Raw genomic sequence first — 22229 nt, forward strand, 5'->3', positions numbered from 1 at the left:
ATTTGACAAACTACCACATCCATTTATGATAAAAACTCTCAACAAAGTAGGTTTAGAGGGAACATACCTCAATATATTAAAGGCCATATGTGAAAAGCCCACAGCTAACTACATAATTGTGAAAAGCTAAGAGTTTTTCATCTAAGATCAGCAAAAAGACAAGGATGTCCACTCTCACCACTTCCATTGAACATAGTACTGGAAGTCCTAGCCATAGCAATCAGACAACAAAAAGAAATAAAATCATCCAAATTGTTAAAGTGTAAAACTGTCATTTGCAGATAATACACACACACACACACACACACAAACACACACATACATATAAGATTCCACCAAAAATCTACTAGAACTGATTAATGAATTCAGTGAAGTCACAGCATACAAAATTAATATACAGATATCTGTTGCATTTCTATATACTAGTAATGAAGTAGAAGAAAGAGAAATTAAGAAAATTCCATTTACAATTGCACCAAAATTAATAAAAAACCTAGGAATAATTTTAACCTAAAAGATAAAAGATGTGTACTCAGAAAACTATAAAACACTGATGAAAAAAATTGAAGATGACACAAACACATGGAAAGATATTCCATGTTCATGGATTAGAAGAATTGATATTATTAAAATGTCCTTACTACTCAGAGAAATCTATAGATTTAATGCAATCCTTGTCAAAAATTCCAACAACATTTTTCACAGAACTAGAACAATAATCCTAAAATTTGCATGGAATAAGAAAAGGCCTCAAATAGCAAAAACAATATTGAAAAGAAACAAAGCTCAAGGTATCACAGTCCCAGATTTTGGGATATACTACAAAGCTGTATGGCACTAGCACAAAAACAGACATATAGATCAATGGAATGAAGACAGAAAGCAGAAATAAACCCATACTTATATGGTCCATTAATCTATGAGAAAAGAGGCAAGAACATACAGTGGGGAAGACAGTCTCTTCAATAAATGGCGTACTGGGAAAACTGGACAGCTAAATGCAAAATAATGAAACTGGACCACTTTGTTTTACATTGTACACAAAAGTAAAATCAAGATGGAGTAAATACCTAAATGTGAGACCTGAAGCCTCCTAGAAGAAAAAATACGCAGTAATTTATTTGACATTGGCCATAGAAACATTTTTCTAGATATGTCTCCTCTGGCAAGGGAAACAAAAGCAAATATAAACTATTGGGACTACACTAAAATAAAAAGCTTTTGCACAATGAAGGAAACTATCAGCAAAACAATAAGGCTACCCACAGAATGGATAAGATATTTGTAAATGATATATCCACTAAGGAGTAAATATCCAAAAGACATAAAGAACTTATACAACTCAACACCAAAAAACAATCTGATTAAAAAATGGGCAGAGGAAATGAATAGACATTTTTCCAAGGGAGGCATACAGATGGTCAACAGACACATGAAAAGATTCTCAACATTACCAATCATCAGGGAAATGCAAATGAAAACCACAATGAGTTATCACTTTTTACCCATCAGAATGGCTAAAATAAAGAAAGAAATAACAAGCGTTGGTGAGGATGTGGAGAAAAAAGAAACCTTATGCACTGTTGGTGGGAATGCAAATAGGTGCAATCACTGCAGAAGACAGTGTACAGGTTCCTCAAAAAGTTAAGAATAGAATTATGCATGATCCAGTAATTCTACTACTAGGTATTTACCTAAAGAAAATGAAAACACTAATTAAAAAAGATAGACATGCCCCTCTGTTTATTGCAGCATTATTTATAATAGCTATGATGTGGAAACTACCCAAGTCTCCATCCACAGATCAATGGATGAGGCATGTATGTATGTATATATGTATGTATGTATATATACATATATGTGTATATGTATATACACACACATACACACACACATATGCTGGAATATTTCTCAGACTAAAAAAATGAAATCTTAACATTTGCAACATGGATGAAACTGAAGTTATAATGCTAATTTAAATAAGTAAGAGAATAGGCAAATTCCACATGATTTCACTGATATGTGAAATTTATGAAATAAAACAAACAAATAAGAGACAAAACAACAGCCTCTGAAATACAGAGAAGAAACTGGTGGTTGCCAGAGGGGAGGTCAGTGGGGTATGAGTAAAACAGATAAAGGGGATTTACAGTACACTTATCTTGATGAGCACTGAGTGATGTGTAGAATTGCTGAATCACGACACTATACACATGAAACTAATATAACCCAGGGTATTATTTATACTTGTATAAAAAATTAGAAAAGCAAAATATAAAAAAATAAAAAGAGTAAAATCAAGCAGCAGGAAAAAGCACTATTGGAAACAGCATGTGGTTGGCATCTTCTTTGGAAATATTCTTTCAAGTAAAGGCAGAAAATGTAGAGGTTATAAAGGTAAGTGAAATAAGTAGCAGAAAGACAAATACCATATGACTAAACTGAAATGTGGGATTTAAGAAACAAAACAAACAAACAAAGAAAAAAAGGTAGCCACTTTTGTAAAAGGCAGCCACAGGTAGAGTTTTGCTGCAGCAGTCAACAAAATAAATACAAATAGAAAATAAAAAATTAAAAAATAGAAATGTCAGTAGGGTTATCTCAGTGATAATATTATGGTCCACTTTTGTTTTTATTTATTAAAAAAGGATGTAAATAAATGTTATGTAAATATTTTCAAAGGAAGCATTGCTTACTGTTTAACTTTAGAATCAGAGTGTGATCTGGTTCTGTCTAGAATGAATCTGCTGTTGTTCTCTCAGGAATTAGGCAGGAATAAGTCAAATGGGTCTAGAGTAGGGTACATGTTCTGGGGGCCTTGTAGAGAAGGCTGCTAATTGCTTAAAGAGGAGGCAGGAAAAAGTATCCTAGGAAAAATTTTCCCTACTTCACAGTTCTGCCTAGGGCTTGGCTTTGCATGGCTGCTTGTTTTTTTTGGGTTTTTCCCCCTGTGATTTTAAGTCACGCTTTAGTTTTACCTCTTTTTCTTCTTTTTGAAAAATTCAACCGAATTAATTGAATGTTACCTCCCAAGAAGTCATTCAAAAGTTTGGGATCTGATGTAATCACAATGCATTTATTTTCACAATGAAAGGATATTTGTTTACCTATAGGGAAAAGAAAATCTATGCCTTATCTGGCCTAAAGCGAGTTCATGCCAAGTTGCTAACTAGCACACCCTTTCCATTCTCCTTCAAATACACCCTTAGGCACCACTAGATTCCAGAAGATGCTTAGCATTTTCCACAGTTTTAAAGGAAATCTCTGTTGCCTGGATTAACCTGTATTAAAAACAGGGGTCTGATTTTCATTTTGCCAGTGTCATAAAGCAAAACCAATATACACAGAATGACCAGTCAGTGAACAGTTTGCAATCTACATGGGAAGGAAATGAGAATTTTTCATAAGGTTTTTCTTATTGGAAATATAACAATTTAATTATTTTTATCAGTACATTCAAGATGTCACACTTACTTATTCTCTTGATGGTAATAAATTCCAGTATGACATCCCTTTCATTCCCTCTTGTTACTACTAATAAATTCCATCCATTCCAAAAGGGAACTAACCCACTTGTTTAATTAGCTGAGTGTGATATTTACCACTTTCTATAGGAATTAAGAAACAGAGATGTGCCTCAGTTCTTTGTAGATAAAGGATATCTAGAAGCCAGAATATGTAACAAGCAGCCAACAAGCTTCTCACAAGTACCAATTCAACTCCAAGTGGGCTGGATCTACCTGGAAGAGGCAAGAGAATCTCTCTTTGAGACATTATTCCTTACCTTTTCTAGTTTGTGCATATCTGACTCCAGCATTTATCTCTGCTTCTTAATTTCCAGGAGGCTGTTAAGCACTGCAGCCCTTTATCACAGTGGTTATACATACCATACCAGAATCTTGAATAAACAAAAAGAAAAAAAAAATGGATTAGTTTAGCTGGAGGAATACATTATTGATTTTTTCCTTGTGTTAAGGAAATATTAGTTTGGTAGGTAGGCAGATTTCAAATCTAAGATAATTTTGATGACATTAAAAAGAGTGGTCATGCTCAAAAAGTTAAAAATAGAACTACCCTACCATCTAGTAATCACATTAGTGTTGATTTACCCCAAAAATACAAAACACTAATTAGAAGGGATACATGCACCCCTACATTTATTGTAACATTATTTACAATAGCCAAATTAGGTAAGCAGCCTAAGTATCCATCATTACATAAATGGATAAAGACGTTGTACATAATGCAATATTATTCAACCATAAAAAGAATGACATCTTGCCATTTGTGAAGACATGGATGGAGCTAGAGAGCATAAAGCTAAGCCAAATAAGACACTCAGAGAAAGACAAATACCATATGGGGAATTTAATAAACAAAACAAATGAGCAAAAGAAAAAAAGAGAGACAAACCAAGAAAGAGATTCTTATCCATAGAGAACAAACAGAATGTTACCAAAAGGGTGGCGTGTGGGGAGGGGGGATGGGTAAAGTAGGTGATAGGGACTAAGGAGTGCACTTGTGATTAGTACTGGATGATATATGGAATTGTTGAATCACTATATTGTATACCTGAAACTAATATTATACTGTAGGAATTTTTTAAAAAATTAATAAAAGGCATCCAAACAGCAAGGAAGAAGTAAAACTTTCACTATTTGCAGGTGACATGATACTATATATAGAAGACCCAAATGACTCCAAAAACTGCTAGAACTGATCAATGAATTCAGTGAAGTTGCAGGATACAAAATCAATGTATGGAAAACTGTTGTATTTCTGAACACCAGTAATAAAGCAGCAGAAAGAGAAATGAAGGAGTCAATCCCATTTACAACTGCACCAAACACAATGATACCCAGAATAAACTTGATGAAAGAGGTAAAAGATCTGTACTCTGAAAATTTTAAAACACTGAGGAAAGAATTTGAAGAGGAAATAAACAAATGGAAAAACATTCCATTCTCATGGATTTGAAGAACAAATATTGTTAAAATGTCTTTATTGCACAAAGCAATCTATACATTTGATTCAATCCCATCAAACTACCAACAACAGTTTTCACAGAGCTAGAACAATCTTAAAATTTGTATGGAACCACAAAAGTTTCCAAATAGCCAAATCAATCTTGAAAAAGAAGAGCAAAGCTGGAGGCATGACAATTCCAGACCTCAAGATATATTACACAGCTGTAGGAATCAAAACAATATGGTGCTGGCACAAAAACACACACATAAATCAATGGAATAGAATAGAAAGCCCAGAAATGAATCCAAAACTATATGGTCAATTAATCTTTGACAATAAGGAAAGAATATCCAATGAGAAAAAGACAGTCTCTTCAATAAATGGTGTTGGGAAAACTAGGCAGCAACATGCAAAAGAAGGAAACTGGACCACTTTATTATACTACACAGAAATAAATTTACAATGGATTAAAGACCTAAATGTGAGACCTGAAAACATAACAATCCTAGAAAATAAAGGCAGTAATTTCTTTGACATCAGCCATAGCAACTTCTTTCTAGATGTGTCTCCTGAGGCAAAGGAAACAAAAGCAAAAATAAACTACTGGGACTTCATCAAAACAAAAACAAAAACAAAAACAAAAAATTCTGCATAGTGAAGGGCAGGGAACCTATAGTATGGGGGAAGGTATTTTCAAATGAAATATCAGATAAAGGGTTAGTATCCAAAGTCTGTAAAGAACTTATCAAACTCAATAACCCAAAAATGAATAATCTAATTTTAAAAAGGTAGAAGACATGAATAGACATTTTTCTAAAGAAGACATACAAAAGGCCAATAAACATATGAAAAGATGCTCAACACTGCTGATTATCAGGGAAATGTAAATAAAAACTACAAAGAGATGTCATCTGACACTTGTCAGAATGGCTAAAATCAATAACACAAGAAACAACAGGTGTAGGCAAGAATGTGGAGAAAGGGGAACCCTTTTGCACTTTTGGTGGGAATGCAAACTGGTGCAGCCACTCTGGAAAACAGTATGGAGATTCCTCAAAAAGTTACAGATGCCTGGGTGGGTCAGTTGGTTAAGCATCCAACTTCGGCTCAGGTCATGATCTCACTGCTTGGGACTTCAAGCCCTGTGTCAGGCTCTGTGCTGACAGCTCAGAGCCTGAAGTCTGCTTCAGATTCTGTCTCCCTCTCTCTCTCTGCCCCTCTCCTTCTCATACTCTATCTCTCTCTCTCTCAAAAAAAGAAAAAAAACATTTTAAAAAGTTACAAATAGAACTACCCTATGATCCAGTAATTGAATTACTAGGTATTTACTCAAAAGATACAAAATACTAATTGAGAGGGGTATATGCACCCGGATGTTTACAGCAGCATTATCTACAATGGCCAAATTATGGAAGCAGCCTAAGTGTCCATTGACTGAAGAATGGATAAAGATGTGGTGTATATATATATATATAATGAAATTTTGCCATTTGCAACACATGGATGGAGCTAGAGAGTATGATGGTAAGTGAATAAGTCAGTCCGAGAAATACTAATACCATATGATTTCACTCATGTGGAACTTAAGAAACAAAATAGATAAGCATAACGGAAGGGAAGGAAAAAAATAAAATAAGATAAAAACAGAGAGGGAGGCACACCACAAGAGATTCTTAACCATAGAGAACAAGCTGAGAGTTGCTGGAGGGGTGGTGTTGGGGGTATTGGCTAAATGGGTGAGGGGCATTAAGGACAGCACTTGTTGTGATGAGCAATGGGTGTGAAGTAGCGAATCACTAAATTCCACTCCAGAAACCAATTAACAAGAAAAAATTAATTTTTGATAATTATAGATTCACATGCAATTTTAACAAGTAATAGGGAATGAGTGAAACCAGCAAGATGGCAGATAGGAAGTCTCTGGGCCTTGTTCCATGGACACACTAAGTAAACAATATATGGACCAAAGTAGCTTTGTGAGAACTCTAGTAACCAGTTAAGAATATGCAGCAACCAAATGAATGCCTAAGAAAAAGTTATGCCCACAACAGTAGAAAAATTCATAGTCCTTTTGTTCATCTTGCCCCACCCCCTTCCCAGTGCAGCATGGTGCAATTGGGAAGAAAGCACCCAATTCCCAGTTCTTCCCTCTGGAATATAAGGAAGAGTGGAAGTTGCTTCCAATGATCTGTCTTGTTTTTGGTAGCCTGAGGGATTAATTTCTATCTCCCCTGACTTGGAGCACTGACTAGAATGGTGACATACTTTGCAGATTGAATGCTACTCAAAGCATGTGAGAGAGTGGCAGGTGAGAGCTAGAGGGGTTCTGCAGGCCCACAGATTCCTGGGGGCAAGAGACTATGGGCCGAGGAATATAAGCATTTTTCTAAGGCTTCTGAGAAGCAGGAGTAAGACTCTTAGGGAAATGAATACCCTTAAAAACAGCTGAGTATATGAGGATTGGGAATAAAAGCACATGCACAAGCCCAGGGAAGATGCATCTCCACAAAAGGTTGGAGTGGACCCTGAGCTTTGAAACTGGGCTGATTAAAGCGTCTGAATGGATCCAGTCCTCAAAGACTGGGAGATATATCTGTTTTTAAATGTCCTAATGTTAAGAAAAGATTATGAGGCATAAACAGCAACAGTGAAAGATAATCCATTCAAAGTAACAAAACAAATATCAGGAGACTAACCTTAAAGAAACACAGGCCTCTGCCTCACTTGACAAAAATTTAAAACAATTGCTTTAAGTATGGTCAACAAGCTCAAAGAGAACATGTACAGACAAATAAACAAAATTAGGAACTTGATTTAGGAACAAAATGAGAATATCATCAAAAAGTGGGGGAAAAAAACAGGAATTCTAGAGTTAAACAAGCACAAAAATTGAAAAATTTACTAGAGTTCAGAAGAATTTAATCAGCAAGAAAAAAATCAGCAAACTTGAAGACAGATCATTCGAAGTTACTGAATCAAAGGGAAAAAAAAGGAATAAGGAAAAATGAACAGGCCCTAAATGATATATGGGACACCCTGAAATGTACCAATATAGGCATTATGGGAGTCCTGGATGGAAAAGAGAAACAAAAAAGGGTAAATAGGTTATCTGACAAAATAATGACCAAACACTCCCAAATTTGAGGAGCGAAATAAATATACAATATAAAGAGCTCAATGATTACCAAGACAAATCAAAAGAAATCCATACTTAGACAAATTAAAATCAAACAATGGTTGTTAAGGACAGAAAGACAATCTTGACAGTAGCTAGAGAAAAGCAACTTGTTATGTATGAGACCCACTAAAAGATTATCAGTGGATTTATTGTTAGTACCTTGTAGGGCAGAAGACAGTGGACTGATATATTTAAAGTTCTAAAAGAAAAATACCAGGGAGAGGAGTTAAGATGGCAGAGAAGTAGGGGGACCTGAATTTCCCTCATCCCTCAAACACAGCTGGATTGAGGTCAGAATACTTGAATACCCAGAAATACAGGCTGAAGAGTAACAGAAAACTCTCCACAGGTGGAAAGAGACAGCTTGACAGGAAAGAGGTCTGTGTTTGCGAATTGGGAATGATAAAAAGGGCAGCATAGTCAAGGAGGGGGGGGGAGCCCCTTCTGTGGAAAGACAAAAGGAAGAAAAAGAGAGGCTATGGAAGTGTGGTATTGTATTTGCAGAAGAGAAAACCCTCTCTAGACTACAGACTGGGGAAAGAAAAATACGGAGAGAGCTAGTTTCTACTTTGCAAATAGCATTAGGAGCTAAAGATTGGAGTTCTCATGTGTGCATGACTTTCTCTGGACCAGAGCCATATATGCATGCCTGGAGAGTAGGGCGCTAGCCCAGGACATGGTAGTGATGTTAGGGGTACACTGGGAGAGAATAGTTCCCTCACTTGAGTACTGTGGGAAGAGAGTATATTGCCCCCACCCCGCCCAAGGACAAAAGGCCCTGCAGGCACCAGAGAACCTTTGTTGGTTGGGTGCAGTGGCACTACTCCAGAACCAGGTCCACATAGAGAAAGATCCTTTAAGACATCAGGTTTTGAATACCAGCTGAGAGCCTAGGAGGCACAGAAGACTGTGGAGCAGGACAAGCCAGCCGCCTGCCTCCCTGAGGGCATGGTTTGAAACAACTGATCCGGAGAGGAGAGAATGGGGTGTCTCCATTTTTCTCCCCATCACCGATATGGTGGAGCTTCAGGGAACAGAACAACAGCCACCAGTGGAAATGGGACCTGCTTGCACCAAACCCCACCCATCTGTGCTTGGTAACTATTATCTACCAGACTGGGACTGACACTGACTGAACCAGACAGCCTCTCTTCCTGACCAGCACAATCACCACTCCCAGGCACCAACTGACATCTGTCCTGTGGTTTTGTATGTTAGTCTGTTTGTTTTTTATTCCTCTTTTCTTCTCTTTCCTTTGGAATCAGGCTCATAGCTTCTGATTTGATTTATGGCCAATTCCTATTATATATAAATTTGTCTTTTCCCCCCTTTCTTTCTCTGTTCTGGATATTTGTTTAATCAGGAATTTTTACTATATTATTTTTACACCTTTTCTGTACCTTCTTCTTTATTTTCCTCTCTCTCTCTCTCTCTCTGTCTCTCTCTCTATATATATATCTGGATTAAGCCTTATAGTTTCTTTGATTCTTTGCCTGATGTTTTTTGTCTCTTTCATTTCTCTCTTTGTATGGAACAAGGCTTCACCCCGCCTACCCCCAACCTTTTCCAGGATTACAACGTCAATGAACGAATCAAATCACACCGGGTGGAAGGTCAAAAAAATCCAGCACTATGAGCAGAAGGATAGAACAGCCAAAGATGCAACAACAGAGTACATGCAACACACTCCAAAAACACTTCCTGAAGTGCCAGTCCCTGTACAGTGTATGACCCTTTTTTAATATAGTAGTACTTGCAGGTGCAAGACATATAACAAGATATTTAAACATGTAAAAGAAACCTAGCCAAAGTGATGATGTGAAAGAATTCTCCTCAAAATAAATTCCAGGAAGAAATGACAGCCAGAGAATTGCTCAAAACAGATACAAACAATATATATGAACAAGAATTTAGAATAATAATCATAAGACTAATAGCTGGGCTTGTAAAAGCATAGAAGACAGCAGAGAATCTACTGCTGTGGAGATGAAAGATCTAAGAAGTAGTCACGATGATTCAAGAAATGTTGTAAATGAGATGCAAAATAAACTACATGCAGTGACAGTGAGGATGGAAGAAGCAGAGGAGAGAATAGGTGAAGTAGAAGATAAAATTATGGAAAATGATGAAGCTGAAGAAAAAAGATAAAAGAAATTACTAGACCATGAGGGGAGAATTAGGAACTTAAGTGAATCAATGAAACAAATTAATATCTGTATGATAGGAGTTCCAGAAGAAAATGAGAGTAAGAAAGGGGCAGAACGTTTATTTGAAGAAATTATAGTTGTGAACATCCCTAATCTAGGGAAGGAAATAAATATCCAAGTTCAAGAGGCACAGGTCAAGGTCAACACTATGACGTATCATAGTGAAACTGGCAAAATACATAGAAAAAAAAGAGAATTCTGAAAACAGCTAGGGACAAATGGACCTTAACCTACAAGGGTAGACACATAAGAGTAAAGCAGACCTGTCCTCTGAAACGTGGCAGGCCAGAAGGTAGTGACAGGAAATATTCAATGTGATGAATAGACAAAATATGCAGCCAACAATCATATATACAGCAAGGCTGTCATTCAGAATATAAGGAGAGATAAAAGCTTTCCCAGACCAAAAAAAAAAAAAAAACTAAAGGAGTTCATGACCACTAAACCAGCCCTGCAGGAGATCCTAAGGGAGACTCTGTGAATAGAAAGCAACAAAGACTACAAAGAACCAGAGACATCACTACAAGCATGAAACCCAGAAATAACACAATGGCACTAAATCCATATCTTTCAATAATCACTCTGAATGTAAATGGACTAAATGCTCCAATCAAAAGACATAGGGTATCAAAATGGATTTAAAAAAAAAAAGAAACGGGGTGCCTGGGTGGCGCAGTCGGTTAAGCGTCCGACTTCAGCCAGGTCACGATCTCGCGGTCCGTGAGTTCGAGCCCCGCGTCGGGCTCTGGGCTGATGGCTCGGAGCCTGGAGCCTGTTTCCGATTCTGTGTCTCCCTCTCTCTCTGCCCCTCCCCTGTTCATGCTCTGTCTCTCTCTGTCCCGAAAATAAATAAACGTTGAAAAAAAAATTAAAAAAAAAAAAAAAAAAGAAACAATACCCATATATATGCTGGCAATAAGAGACTCATTTTAGACCTTAGAATACCTGAAGATTGAATGTGAGTGGATGGAGAATGATCTATCATATAACTGAATATTAAAAGAAGGCTCAAGTAGCCATACATATATCAAACTAAGTTTTATTTATTTTTATGTTTTTAAAAATTTTTTTAACGTTTATTTATTTTTGAGACAGAGAGAGACAGAGCATGAATGGGGGAGGGGCAGAGAGAGAGGGAGACACAGAATCGGAAGCAGGCTCCAGGCTCTGAGCCATCAGCCTAGAGCCCGATGCGGGGCTCGAACTCACGGACTGGGAGATCATGACTGAGCTGAAGTCGGACGCTTAACTGACTGAGCCACCCAGCCGCCCCTGGACAAACTAAATTTTAAAATAAAGATTGTAACAAGAGATGAAGAAAGGCATTATATCATAATTAAGCAGTCTAACCATCAAGAAGGGCTAACAGGTGTAAATGTTCATGCCCACAATGTGAAAGCACCCAAATTTATAAACCAATTAATCACATACATAAATAGATGTATAGATAATAATACCATGATTTTGGGTGACTTTAATACTCCACTTCCAGCAAAAGGAAGATCCTCTAGGCAGAAAATCAATAAGGAAACAACTGCTCTGAATGACACACTGGATCACATGGACTTAACAGATATATTCAGAACTTTTCATCCAAAAGCAGCAGAATAAACATTCTTATCAAGTGCATATGGAATATTCTCCAAAATTGAGATCATACCATGCATATTTTCAGATTACAATGCTATGAAACTTGAAATCAACCACAAGAAAAAAATTCGGAAAGTCCCCAAATTCATGGAGGTTAAAGAACATCCTACTAAAGAATGAATGGGTCAACAAGGAAATTAAAAAAATTGGGAAGCAAATGAAAATGAAAACATGACAGTGTAAACCCTTTGGGATGCAGCAAAAGCAGTCCTAAGAGGAAGGTATATTGCAATCCAGGCCTATCTCAAGAAGCAAGAAAGGTTCCAAATACCTAACCTCACATCTAAAAGGACTAGAAAAACAGCAGCACAGTAGGTCCAAAGCCAGCAGAAGAAATGAAATAATAAAGATTATAGCAGAAATAAACAATATAGAATTGAAAAAAACAGAACAATGAATCTAAGGGTTGGCTTTTTGAAAGAATAAACAAAATTTATAAACCCATAGCCAGACTTCTCAAAAAGAAAAGGGAGAGGACCCATTTTTTTTAAAGATGGTGGAGCAGTACAGAAGTTCTCAGCTTATCTTGTCCCTGAAATGCAGTTAGATCAGCACCAAACCATTTTGCACACCTAGGAAATTGATCTCAGGATTAACATAACAATCTGCATAATGTGAACCACAGAACATGGTAGGTACATGGTGCAGAGAGGTGAATTTGGAGAGAGAAAAGTCACAGAGGCTAGGGAGCTGTTTTTGCCAAGAGAGGACAGAGAAAGGGGGAGGGTGTAGCACACTAGGATCATGCAAGAATAACACTGCCCCCAAAAGTAGCTGTGGAGAAAGAGAAAGAGTGAAAAATCTTACAAAGGTCTGAGCAAGAAAACTGTTCCCCAGAACCATTGATCAGGAGAAATGAGAGGGTTTCAATACCATTAGGATTCTCAGAGTTGGAAATTCTGGAGCACAATACCAGGCAGTGCTCCGGTGAGGAATCAGGGGGAATCTCCAGGAACAGGCAGCAGGGTCCAAGGGGTCCATGAACCACATGGGAAGAAGCACTTCCCATGCATGGAGTGCATTTTGTAGAGGACATGCGGCCTCCCCACAGGAAAAGGTCCCAGACCTGGGAGAGCAGCATTTGCTGCTATTGGGACAAAGACGCCAGAGTGTGGTGAAACCTGGTATCAGCTGTGTGTTGTTATTTGCCATAATCTCTGAACCTCTGCTGCTGTTATTGCACGGACATTTTCCGGGGCAAGCCCACACCCAGCCACTGCTCAGAGACACTCTCCCAGAGGGTGGGAACAGGTCCAAGCTTCAGGGTCCTCTGACGTGAGGGGTTTGGAAACACAGCCCTATCTGAGATAAAACTCTGGAGGGAGGTACTGTCTAGCAGGCTGACATCTTGGGAACAGACAGGGTAGAAGCAAGGAGTGAAGAGAAGTCTGAGAAAAAAGAGAGGTGCATGGCTGTATATCAGTGAGAGTGCTAAGTTCTTGTGCCAGAGACTAAGGAGCTGGGTGAAGCCATTTCACCTCTCTCGTGAATACACATACACACACACTTGCATGCACGCCACACTGATCCAAGGCAGTAAGCTAAGAAAGGTGATCTAGTGGAGAACAGAGCTGTTACACCAAGTCCTGCCCAACTGCACCCTCCAAACACATCCCCTAGAAGTTCAGCACAAGTCTTTCCACCTGCTTAATGTACAGCCTATAGAGTGCTTCATAGTTTCAGTTCTATGGGAAACTGGATGTAACTTCATTCAGGTTTCATTCTGTCTGCTGATTAATCCATTTATATTTTTCTTAAATTTTTGCTTTTGTATTTGTTTAAATTATTGCTTTTTTTCTTTTCTTTCCTTTTATTGGATACAGAAAGAAAAACTTTTTAAGAAAATAAAAATAAAATTTCAAGTATGTTTTTCTTTTCTTTGTAAGTTTTTTCTATTTCACTTTCTTCATTGTATTTTATTCTATTTTATTATATCCAGTATTTTAATTTTTAAATTTTTCTTCCTTTTATTTCTTTTTATTTTTCCTTTTTTCCTCTATTGCATCAAGCTTTTTTCAGAAACCAGACCAAAACACACCTAGGATCTAGATACCTTTATTTTCTCTTTTGCATTGTTTTTAATTTTTTAATTTTCACATTTTACTCTATTAATTATTTTCTTCCTCCAAAATGACAAAACAAAGGAATTAACCACAAAAGAAAGCACAGGAAGAAATGACAGCCAGGGGCTTAATGAACACAGATATAAGCAAGATGTCTGAACTAGAATTTTACCACAATAATAAGAATAACAGTTGGGGTTGAAAAAAGCATAGAATCCCTTTCGGCAGAAATAAAAAAGTAAAATCTAGTTAGGACAAAATTAAAATTGCTATTATCAAGAAGCAATGTTGAATGGTTGCCATAGCAGCAAGGATGGAAGAAGCAGGCCAGCGAATCAGGGATATACAAGACAAAATTATGGCAAATAATGAAGCAGAAAAAAGAGGGAAACTAAGGCAAAAGAGCACAATACAAGAATTAGATAACTCAGTGACTTATTAAAAAGTAATAATCTATGATCCAAATCACAGTAGCACAAGAAGATGAAGAAAGAGAAAAAAATGGGAAGAAGGTTTATGTGAGCAAATTATAGTGGAAAACTTTCCCAATCTGGGGAAAGACACAGACATCACAATCCAAAAAGCACAGAGAATTCCCATTATAATCAACAAAAACCAACCATCACCAAGGCATATCATGGTCAGATTCAAAACATACACAGACAAGGAAAGAATTATGAAAGTAACAAGGGAAAAAAAGTCCTTAATCTATAGGGGAAGACAGATCAGGTTCACAGCAGAACTATCCACAGAAAATTGGCAGGTCACAAAGGAGTGGCAGGATATATTCAATGTGCTAAATGGGGAAAATATGCAGCCAAAAACTCTTTATCCAGCAAGGTTATCATACAAAATAGAAGGAAAGATAAAGAGTTTCCTAGACAAACAAAAACTAAAGGATTTGAGACCAGTAAACCAGCCATACAAGAAATTTTAAGGGGGACTTTCTGAGGGGAGACAAGACAAAACAAACCAAAAAAGACCAAAAGAAACAAAGACTAGAAAGGACTAGAGAACATCAACAGAAACTCCAACACTGCAGGAAACAAAATGGCACTAAATTCATATATTTCAGTACTCACTCTAAAAATGTCAATGGACTAAATGGTTCGATGAAAAGACACAGGGTATCAGAATGGACAAGAAAGCAAGACCCATGTATATGCTTCTTACAAGAGACCCATTTTAGACCTAAAGACACCTTCAGATAGAAAGAAAGGGGATGTGGAACAATCTATCATGATTATGGTCACCAAAGGAAACCCAGAGTAGCCACACCTTTAAGAGATAAATCAGATTTTAAAATAATGACTGTACCAAGAAATGAAGAAAGGCATTATAATCATAATTAAGGGGTCTATCCACCTAGAAAATCTAAAAATTATAAACATTTATTTGCCAAATGTGGAACCCCCAAATATATAATCAATTAATCACACACATAAAGAAACTCATTGATAATAATACCATAATAGTAGGGACATCAACACCCACTTACAGCAAGGGACATATAACCTAAGCAGAAAATATACAAGGAAACAATTGGTTTGAATGACACACAGGACCAGATGGACTTAACAGATATATTCAGAAGATTTCATCCTAAAGCAGCAGAATACACATTCTTCTCCAGTGCACATGGGACATTCTCCAGAATATATAACATACTGGGTCACAATTCAGCCCTCAACAAGTACAAAAAGTTTGAGATCATACCATGCATATTTTTAGACCACAACTCTATGAAACTTGGAATCAACCACAAGAGAAAATTTGGAAAGATGACAAACACGTGGAGACTAAAGGACATCCTCCTAAAAAATGAATGTGCTAACCAAGAAGTTAAAGAGGAAATTAATAAGTACATGGTAGCCAATGAAAATGAAAATACAACAGCGCAAAACCTCTGCGATGCAGCAAAGGCAGTCATAAGAGGGAAGTATATAACAATACAGGCCTTCCTAAAGAAGGAAGGTCTCAGATACACAACCTAACCTTAAACCTTAAAGAGCTGGAAAAGAACATCAAATAAAAACCAAAACGAGCAGAAGATGCAAAATAATAAATATTAGAGCAGAAATTACTGGTAAAGAAATAAAAAAAAAAAGAGTAGAACAGATGAAACCAGGAACTGGTTCTTTGAAAGAATTCACAAAATTGATAATCCCCAAGACAGATTGATTAAAAAAACAAAACAAACCAGAAAGAACACAAATAAATAAAAATCATGAATGAAAGAGAAGATCACAACTGACACTGCAGAAATAGAAACAATAATAAGAATATTATGAGCAATTATATGCCAAAAAATTGGGCAATCTGGAAGAAATGAACAAATTCATAGAAAGATATAAATTACCAAAACTGAAAAGGAAACAATAGAAAATTTGAATGGAACCATAACCAGTAAAAATTGAATCAGTAATGAAAAGTCTTCCAACAAACAAGAATCCAGGGCTGGATGGATTTCCATGGGAATTCTACCAAAAATTTTAAAGAAGAGTTAACACCTATTCTTTTGCAGCCACTATAAAAAATAGAAATGGAAGGAAAACTTATCCACTCATTCTTCAAGGCCAGCATTACCTTGATTCCAAAACCAGACAAAGTCCACACTAAAAAGGAGAACTACAGGCCAATTTCCCTGATGAACATGGATGGAAAAATTCTCAACAAGATACAGGCCAAACAGATCCAACAATACATTAAAAGGATTATTCAGGTTTCGGAACAAACATGGCGGAGAAGTAGGGGGATCCATACCTCCCATGTCTCTCAAACAAAGAAGGGCTGAAGCCAAAGGACTTTGAACCCTGAGAGTCTGGGAGGAAATGAGACTGCGTCTAAAAAGGAGACACTGGGACAACCTAGATGGGCTATAAGTGGGTGATTAAGAACTGGGAGAGATAAAACAGGCCCCATATGCAGGGAGGGGAGGGATCCCCTTTTGCAGAGAGACAAAAGGAAGAGAAAGAGTGGCTGAGGAAGCTTAGAACTGTATCTGGACAAGAGATAAACCTCAGACTGGGACTGAGAGGGATCCCATCTCTAACTGTGGGGCTTTCCTTGCACTGGGACCAGCTACCCTGTTTGCTCACCTGGGGAGGAGGAGAGCCAATGTCGGGTTTGGTAGGTCAGGAGCAGTCTGCAGTAAGAGAAAACAGCCCCCTCACTGGAGTGCTGTGAGATAGGACAAAGCCTGCCTGTGTTTGCCACCCCAGGGCTCAGTGGCTAGGTCAAGGGCACAGTCTGCAGTAGGAGAATGCGACCCCCCCCCTCCCTGGAGTGCTGCGGGATAGGACAAAGCCTGCCTACATCTGCCAACCCTGGGCTCAATGGCTAGGTCAGGGGCACAGTCCACAGCAAGAGAAGGTGGTCCTCCCTGAAGTGCTGTGGCACAAAGCCAACTGGGACCACATATTGAGCCACACACAGAGGCTCTTCCCCAGTGTCAGAGCTCATAGAGCGGGACTTTGAATCCTAGCCAAGCACCAGGACAGGGGAGTTGGTGGAGCAAGAAAGACTGCCCTGTCTGTGTGCATGCTACAGTGAGGATGACTCAAACGGAGTCCACCCGTCCGTGGAGAAGAGACTGGGGGATCACCATTCCCCTCCCCACCATCAAGGTGGGGCCTCAGGGATCATTCTGAGGGCCCCACAGTGGAGGCAAGACCAGTCTACACCAAACCACATCCCTCCACACCAGGTAACTATGCATCTACTGGAGCGGGATGGACACTATGGAACCAAATGGCTCCATCCTCCAGACCAGTGCTGCTGCATAACCTGGATTAACTCCAGGACATTTCTCATTGTTTAGATAAATTTCCCTCCCTTTCCTCCTTACTTATGTCTTCCCTCCTCAAGGCCGGTTACTCGGGTTGTTGGTTTGTTTAAGCAGATATATTTAATACATTCCCTTGATATGTGTTCTACACCTCCTTCTGTACTTTTCTTTCTCTCTCTCTGGAATAATGAAGTCATGTAGTTTCTCTGTCTGGGTAACTTTATCTTTGTTTCTTTGCCCCCGCTTCCTTCTTTATTTTCCTTTCTCAATGGATTAAGCCATTTAGTCTCTCTGCTTGGTCAATGTTTATTTTCTCCTTGTCCCCGCCCCTGTCATTTCTCTCTTTGTATGTGCTCTTCCATCAGCACCACATATACCCTGTTCTTACAGCTGCTGTTTCTTGATTTTCGCTTTGGATTTTTTCTTTGTTTCTCTGTTTTTTTTATTTGTCTGTGTGTTTATGTGTTTTTGTTTTCGGTTTGTCATTTTTTTTCTTTTCCGGGGCTATTTCAAGGAACAAATTAAAAGCACACATCGTGGAGGGTCTAAAACATCACTATGAGTAGAGAAAAAAAATAACCAAAGTCACAACTATAGAGAGCCAGTAACACACTCCAAAAAACACCTCCTGAATGGCCAGGTCCTGGACAGTGTATGAACCCCCTTTACTATAGCAGTGCTTGCAGGTCCAGAGCACATAAAAAGAATTTTAGACTGATAAGGGACAGAAAACTAGCAAAAATTATGAAACTGAAGAATTCCCCTCAAAAGAAATTCCAGGAAGAAGTGAAAGCTAAATAATTGATCAACACAGATATAAGCAATATAACTGAACAAGAATTTAGAATAATAGTCATAAAATTAATCGCTGGGCTTGAAAAAGGCATAGAAGATAGCAGAGAATCTATTGTTGCAGAGATCAAGGAACTAAAAAATAGTCATGAGGAAATAAAAATGTTACAAATGAGGTACAAAATAAAATGGAGGGGACCACAGCGCAGAACAAAGAGGCAGAGAGGAGAAGAGGTGAATTAGAAGATACAATTATGGAAAAAGAGGAATCTGAGAAAAAAATTAAAAAAAAAACAGGATCAACAGGGGAGAATTAGAGAACTAAGTGAATGCACTCAAATGGAACAATATCTGTATCATAGGAATTCTAGAAAAAGATGAAGAGGGTGAAAGGGGCTGAAGGTGTACTGGAATAAATCATAGCTGAGAACTTCCCCAACATGGGGAAGGAAACAGACATTGAAATCCAAGAGGCACAGAGAACTCCCTTCAGACGTAACTTGAATTGATCTTCTCCACAACACATCATAGTGACACTGGCACAATACAAGGCTAAAGAGAAAATTCTGAAAGTAGGTATGGATAAACAGGCCTTAACATACAAATGTAGAAACACAAGGGTAGAAGCAGACCTATCTACTGAAACTTGGCAGGCAAGAAAGGAATGGCAGGATATCTTTAATGTGATGAACAGGAAAACTGTGCAGCCAAGAATCCTTTATCCAACAAGCTTGCCATTCAGACTAGAAGGAGAGATAAAGGTATTCTCAAACAAACAAAAATTGAAGGATTTCACCACCACTAAACCAGCCCTTCAAGAGATCCTAAGTGAATGAATCCTGTGAGTGAAATGTTGCGAGGACCACAACGTACCAAAATATCACTACAAGCATGAAACCTACAGATAACACAATGACTCTATACCAATATCATTCAATAACAACACTGAATGTAAATGGACGAAATGCTCCAATCAAAAGATATAGGGTATCAGAATGGATAAAAAAAAAAAGACCCATCTATTTGCTGTCTACAAGAGATTCATTTTAGACCTGAGGACACCTACAGATTAAAAGTGAGGTGATTGAGAACTATCCAGCATGTTACTGGAAGTCAAAAGAAAGCTGGAGTAGCCATACTTATATCAGACAAACTAGACTGTAAATTAAATTCAACAAGAGATGAAGAAGGGCATTATATAATAATTACAAGGTCTATCCATCAGGAAGAGCTAACAATTATAAATGTCTATGAAATGGATTCGTGAGTACCCAAAGATATAAAACAATCACAAACGTAAGCAATCTTATTGTTAGAATGTGGTAATTGCAGTGGACTTTAATACTGCACTTACAACAATGGACAGATCTACATCTAGACAGATCTCTGTCTAGATAGACAGAGAATCATTAAAGACAATGACCCTGAATGATACATTGGATCAGATGAATTTGACACATATATTTAGAACTCTACATCCCACAGCAGCAGAATATACTTTCTTATTGAGTGCACATGGAACATTTTCAAAGACATATAACATAGTGGTTCACAAAACAGCCTTCAATAAATATAAAAGAATTAAGATCATACCATGCACACTTTCAGTCCACAATGTTATGAAACTTGAAATCAACCATAGAAAAAGTCTGGAAAACCTCCAAAAGCATGGAGGTCAAAGATCATCCTAGTAAAGAACAAATGGGTCAACCAGGCAATTAGACAAGACATTTAAAAAAATATGGAAACTGAAAATGAAAATACAATAATCCAAACCCTTTGGAATGCATCAAAGGCATTCCTATTAAGAAAATACATCGCAATCCAGGCCTATCTCAAGAAACAAGAAGAATCCCAAATATAAAATCTAACAACACACCTAAAGAAACTAGAAGCAGAACAGCAAAGACACCCCTAACCCAGAAGAAAAGGAGAAATACTAAAGATCAGAGCAGAAATAAGCAATATAGAATCTGCCCCAGAAAAAAACAGTAGAACAAATCAATGAAATCAAGGGTTGTTTTTTTTTTTAAATATAAACAAAATTGATAAACCTCTACCCAGGTTTCTCAAAAAGAAAAGAGAAAGGACTCAAATAGATAAAATCACAAAAGAAAATGTATTTATTACGACCAATCCCTCACAAATACATGCAATTATCAGGGAATAATATGAAAAATAATATGCCAACAAACTGGACAACCTGGAAGAAATAGATAAATACCTAAACACCCACACACTACCAAAACTCAAGTGGGAGGAAATAGAAAAATTTGAACAGACCCATAAATACTGAAGAAATTGTATCAGTTATCAAAAATCTCCCAACAAATAAGATACCTGGACCAGATGGCTTCCCTGGGGAACTCCTACCAGATATTTAAAGCAGAGTTAATACCTATCCTTCTCAAGCTGTTCCAAAAAAATAGAAATGGAAGGAAAATTTCTGGACTCATTCTATGAGGCCGGTATTACTTTGATTCTAAAACCAGACAGAGACCCAGGGAATAAAAGAAAGAACTACAGGCCAATATCCCTGATGAATATGGATGCAAAAATTCTCAACAAGATACTAGCAAATCGAACTCAACAGCATATAAAAAGAATTATTCACCATGATCAAGTGGGATTCATACCTGGGATGCAGGGCTGGTTCAATATTTGCAAATCAATCAATGTGATACATCACATTAATACAAGAAAAGATAAGAACGTATGATCCTGTCACTTGATGCAGAAAAAGCATTTGACAAAATTCAGCATCCTTTCTTAATAAAAACACTTGAGAAAGTTGGAATAGAAGGAACATAAACATGGTAAAAATCACTTATGAAAAGCCCACAGCTAATATCATCCTCAACGGGGAAAAACTGAGAGCTTTCCCCCTGAGATCAAGAACATGACAGGGATGTCCACTCTCACGGCTGTTGTTTAACATAGTATTGGAAATCCTAGCATCAAGTATCACACAATAAAATGAAATAAAAGGCATAAAAATTGTCAAAGAAGAAGACAAACTTTCACTTTTCGCAGACAACATGACACTCTACATGGAAAACCTGACAGACTCCACCAAAAGTCTCCTAGAACTGATGGATGAATTAAACAAAGTCGCAGAGTAGAAAATTAATGTACAGAAATCAGTTGCATTTTTATACACCAATAATGAAGCAACGGAAAGACAAATAAAGAAACTGATTCCATTCACAATTGCACCAAGATTCATAAAATGCCTAGGAATAAACCTAACTGAAGATGTAAAAGATCTGTATGCTAAAAACTGTAGAAAGCTTATGAAGGAAATTGAAGAAGACACAAAGAAACAGAAAAACATTCCGTGCAAATGGATTTGAAGAATATTGTAAAAATGTCATTACTATTGAAAGCAATCTACCAATCAAATTGTAATTTGATTGTAATTTGTAATATTTGTACATTGTACATTTGTACATTTGTACAATTTGTACATTGTACATTTGTATATTGTACATTGTACATTTGTATATTGTACATTGTAATATGTACAATTACATCAAATTGTAATTTGATGTAATACCAATCAAAATTGCACCAGCATTCTTTTT

General features: G+C 37.4%; 1 protein-coding gene across 1 annotated transcript in view; it reads right to left on the reverse strand.

The window, feature by feature from the left end:
• The window catches only part of MTMR8 (myotubularin related protein 8), a 112693-nt gene that overhangs the window by 44873 nt on the left and 45591 nt on the right, over positions 1 to 22229 (reverse strand). Inside the window, 3 exon segments of the mRNA XM_032592058.1 lie at positions 3785 to 3855; positions 3858 to 3898; positions 12912 to 13090. Coding sequence (XP_032447949.1) covers positions 3785 to 3855; positions 3858 to 3898; positions 12912 to 13090 — 291 coding nt within the window.

This window comes from Lynx canadensis, chromosome X, assembly GCF_007474595.2.
Source record: "Lynx canadensis isolate LIC74 chromosome X, mLynCan4.pri.v2, whole genome shotgun sequence".
In the NCBI taxonomy this organism is placed as follows: domain Eukaryota; kingdom Metazoa; phylum Chordata; class Mammalia; order Carnivora; family Felidae; genus Lynx; species Lynx canadensis.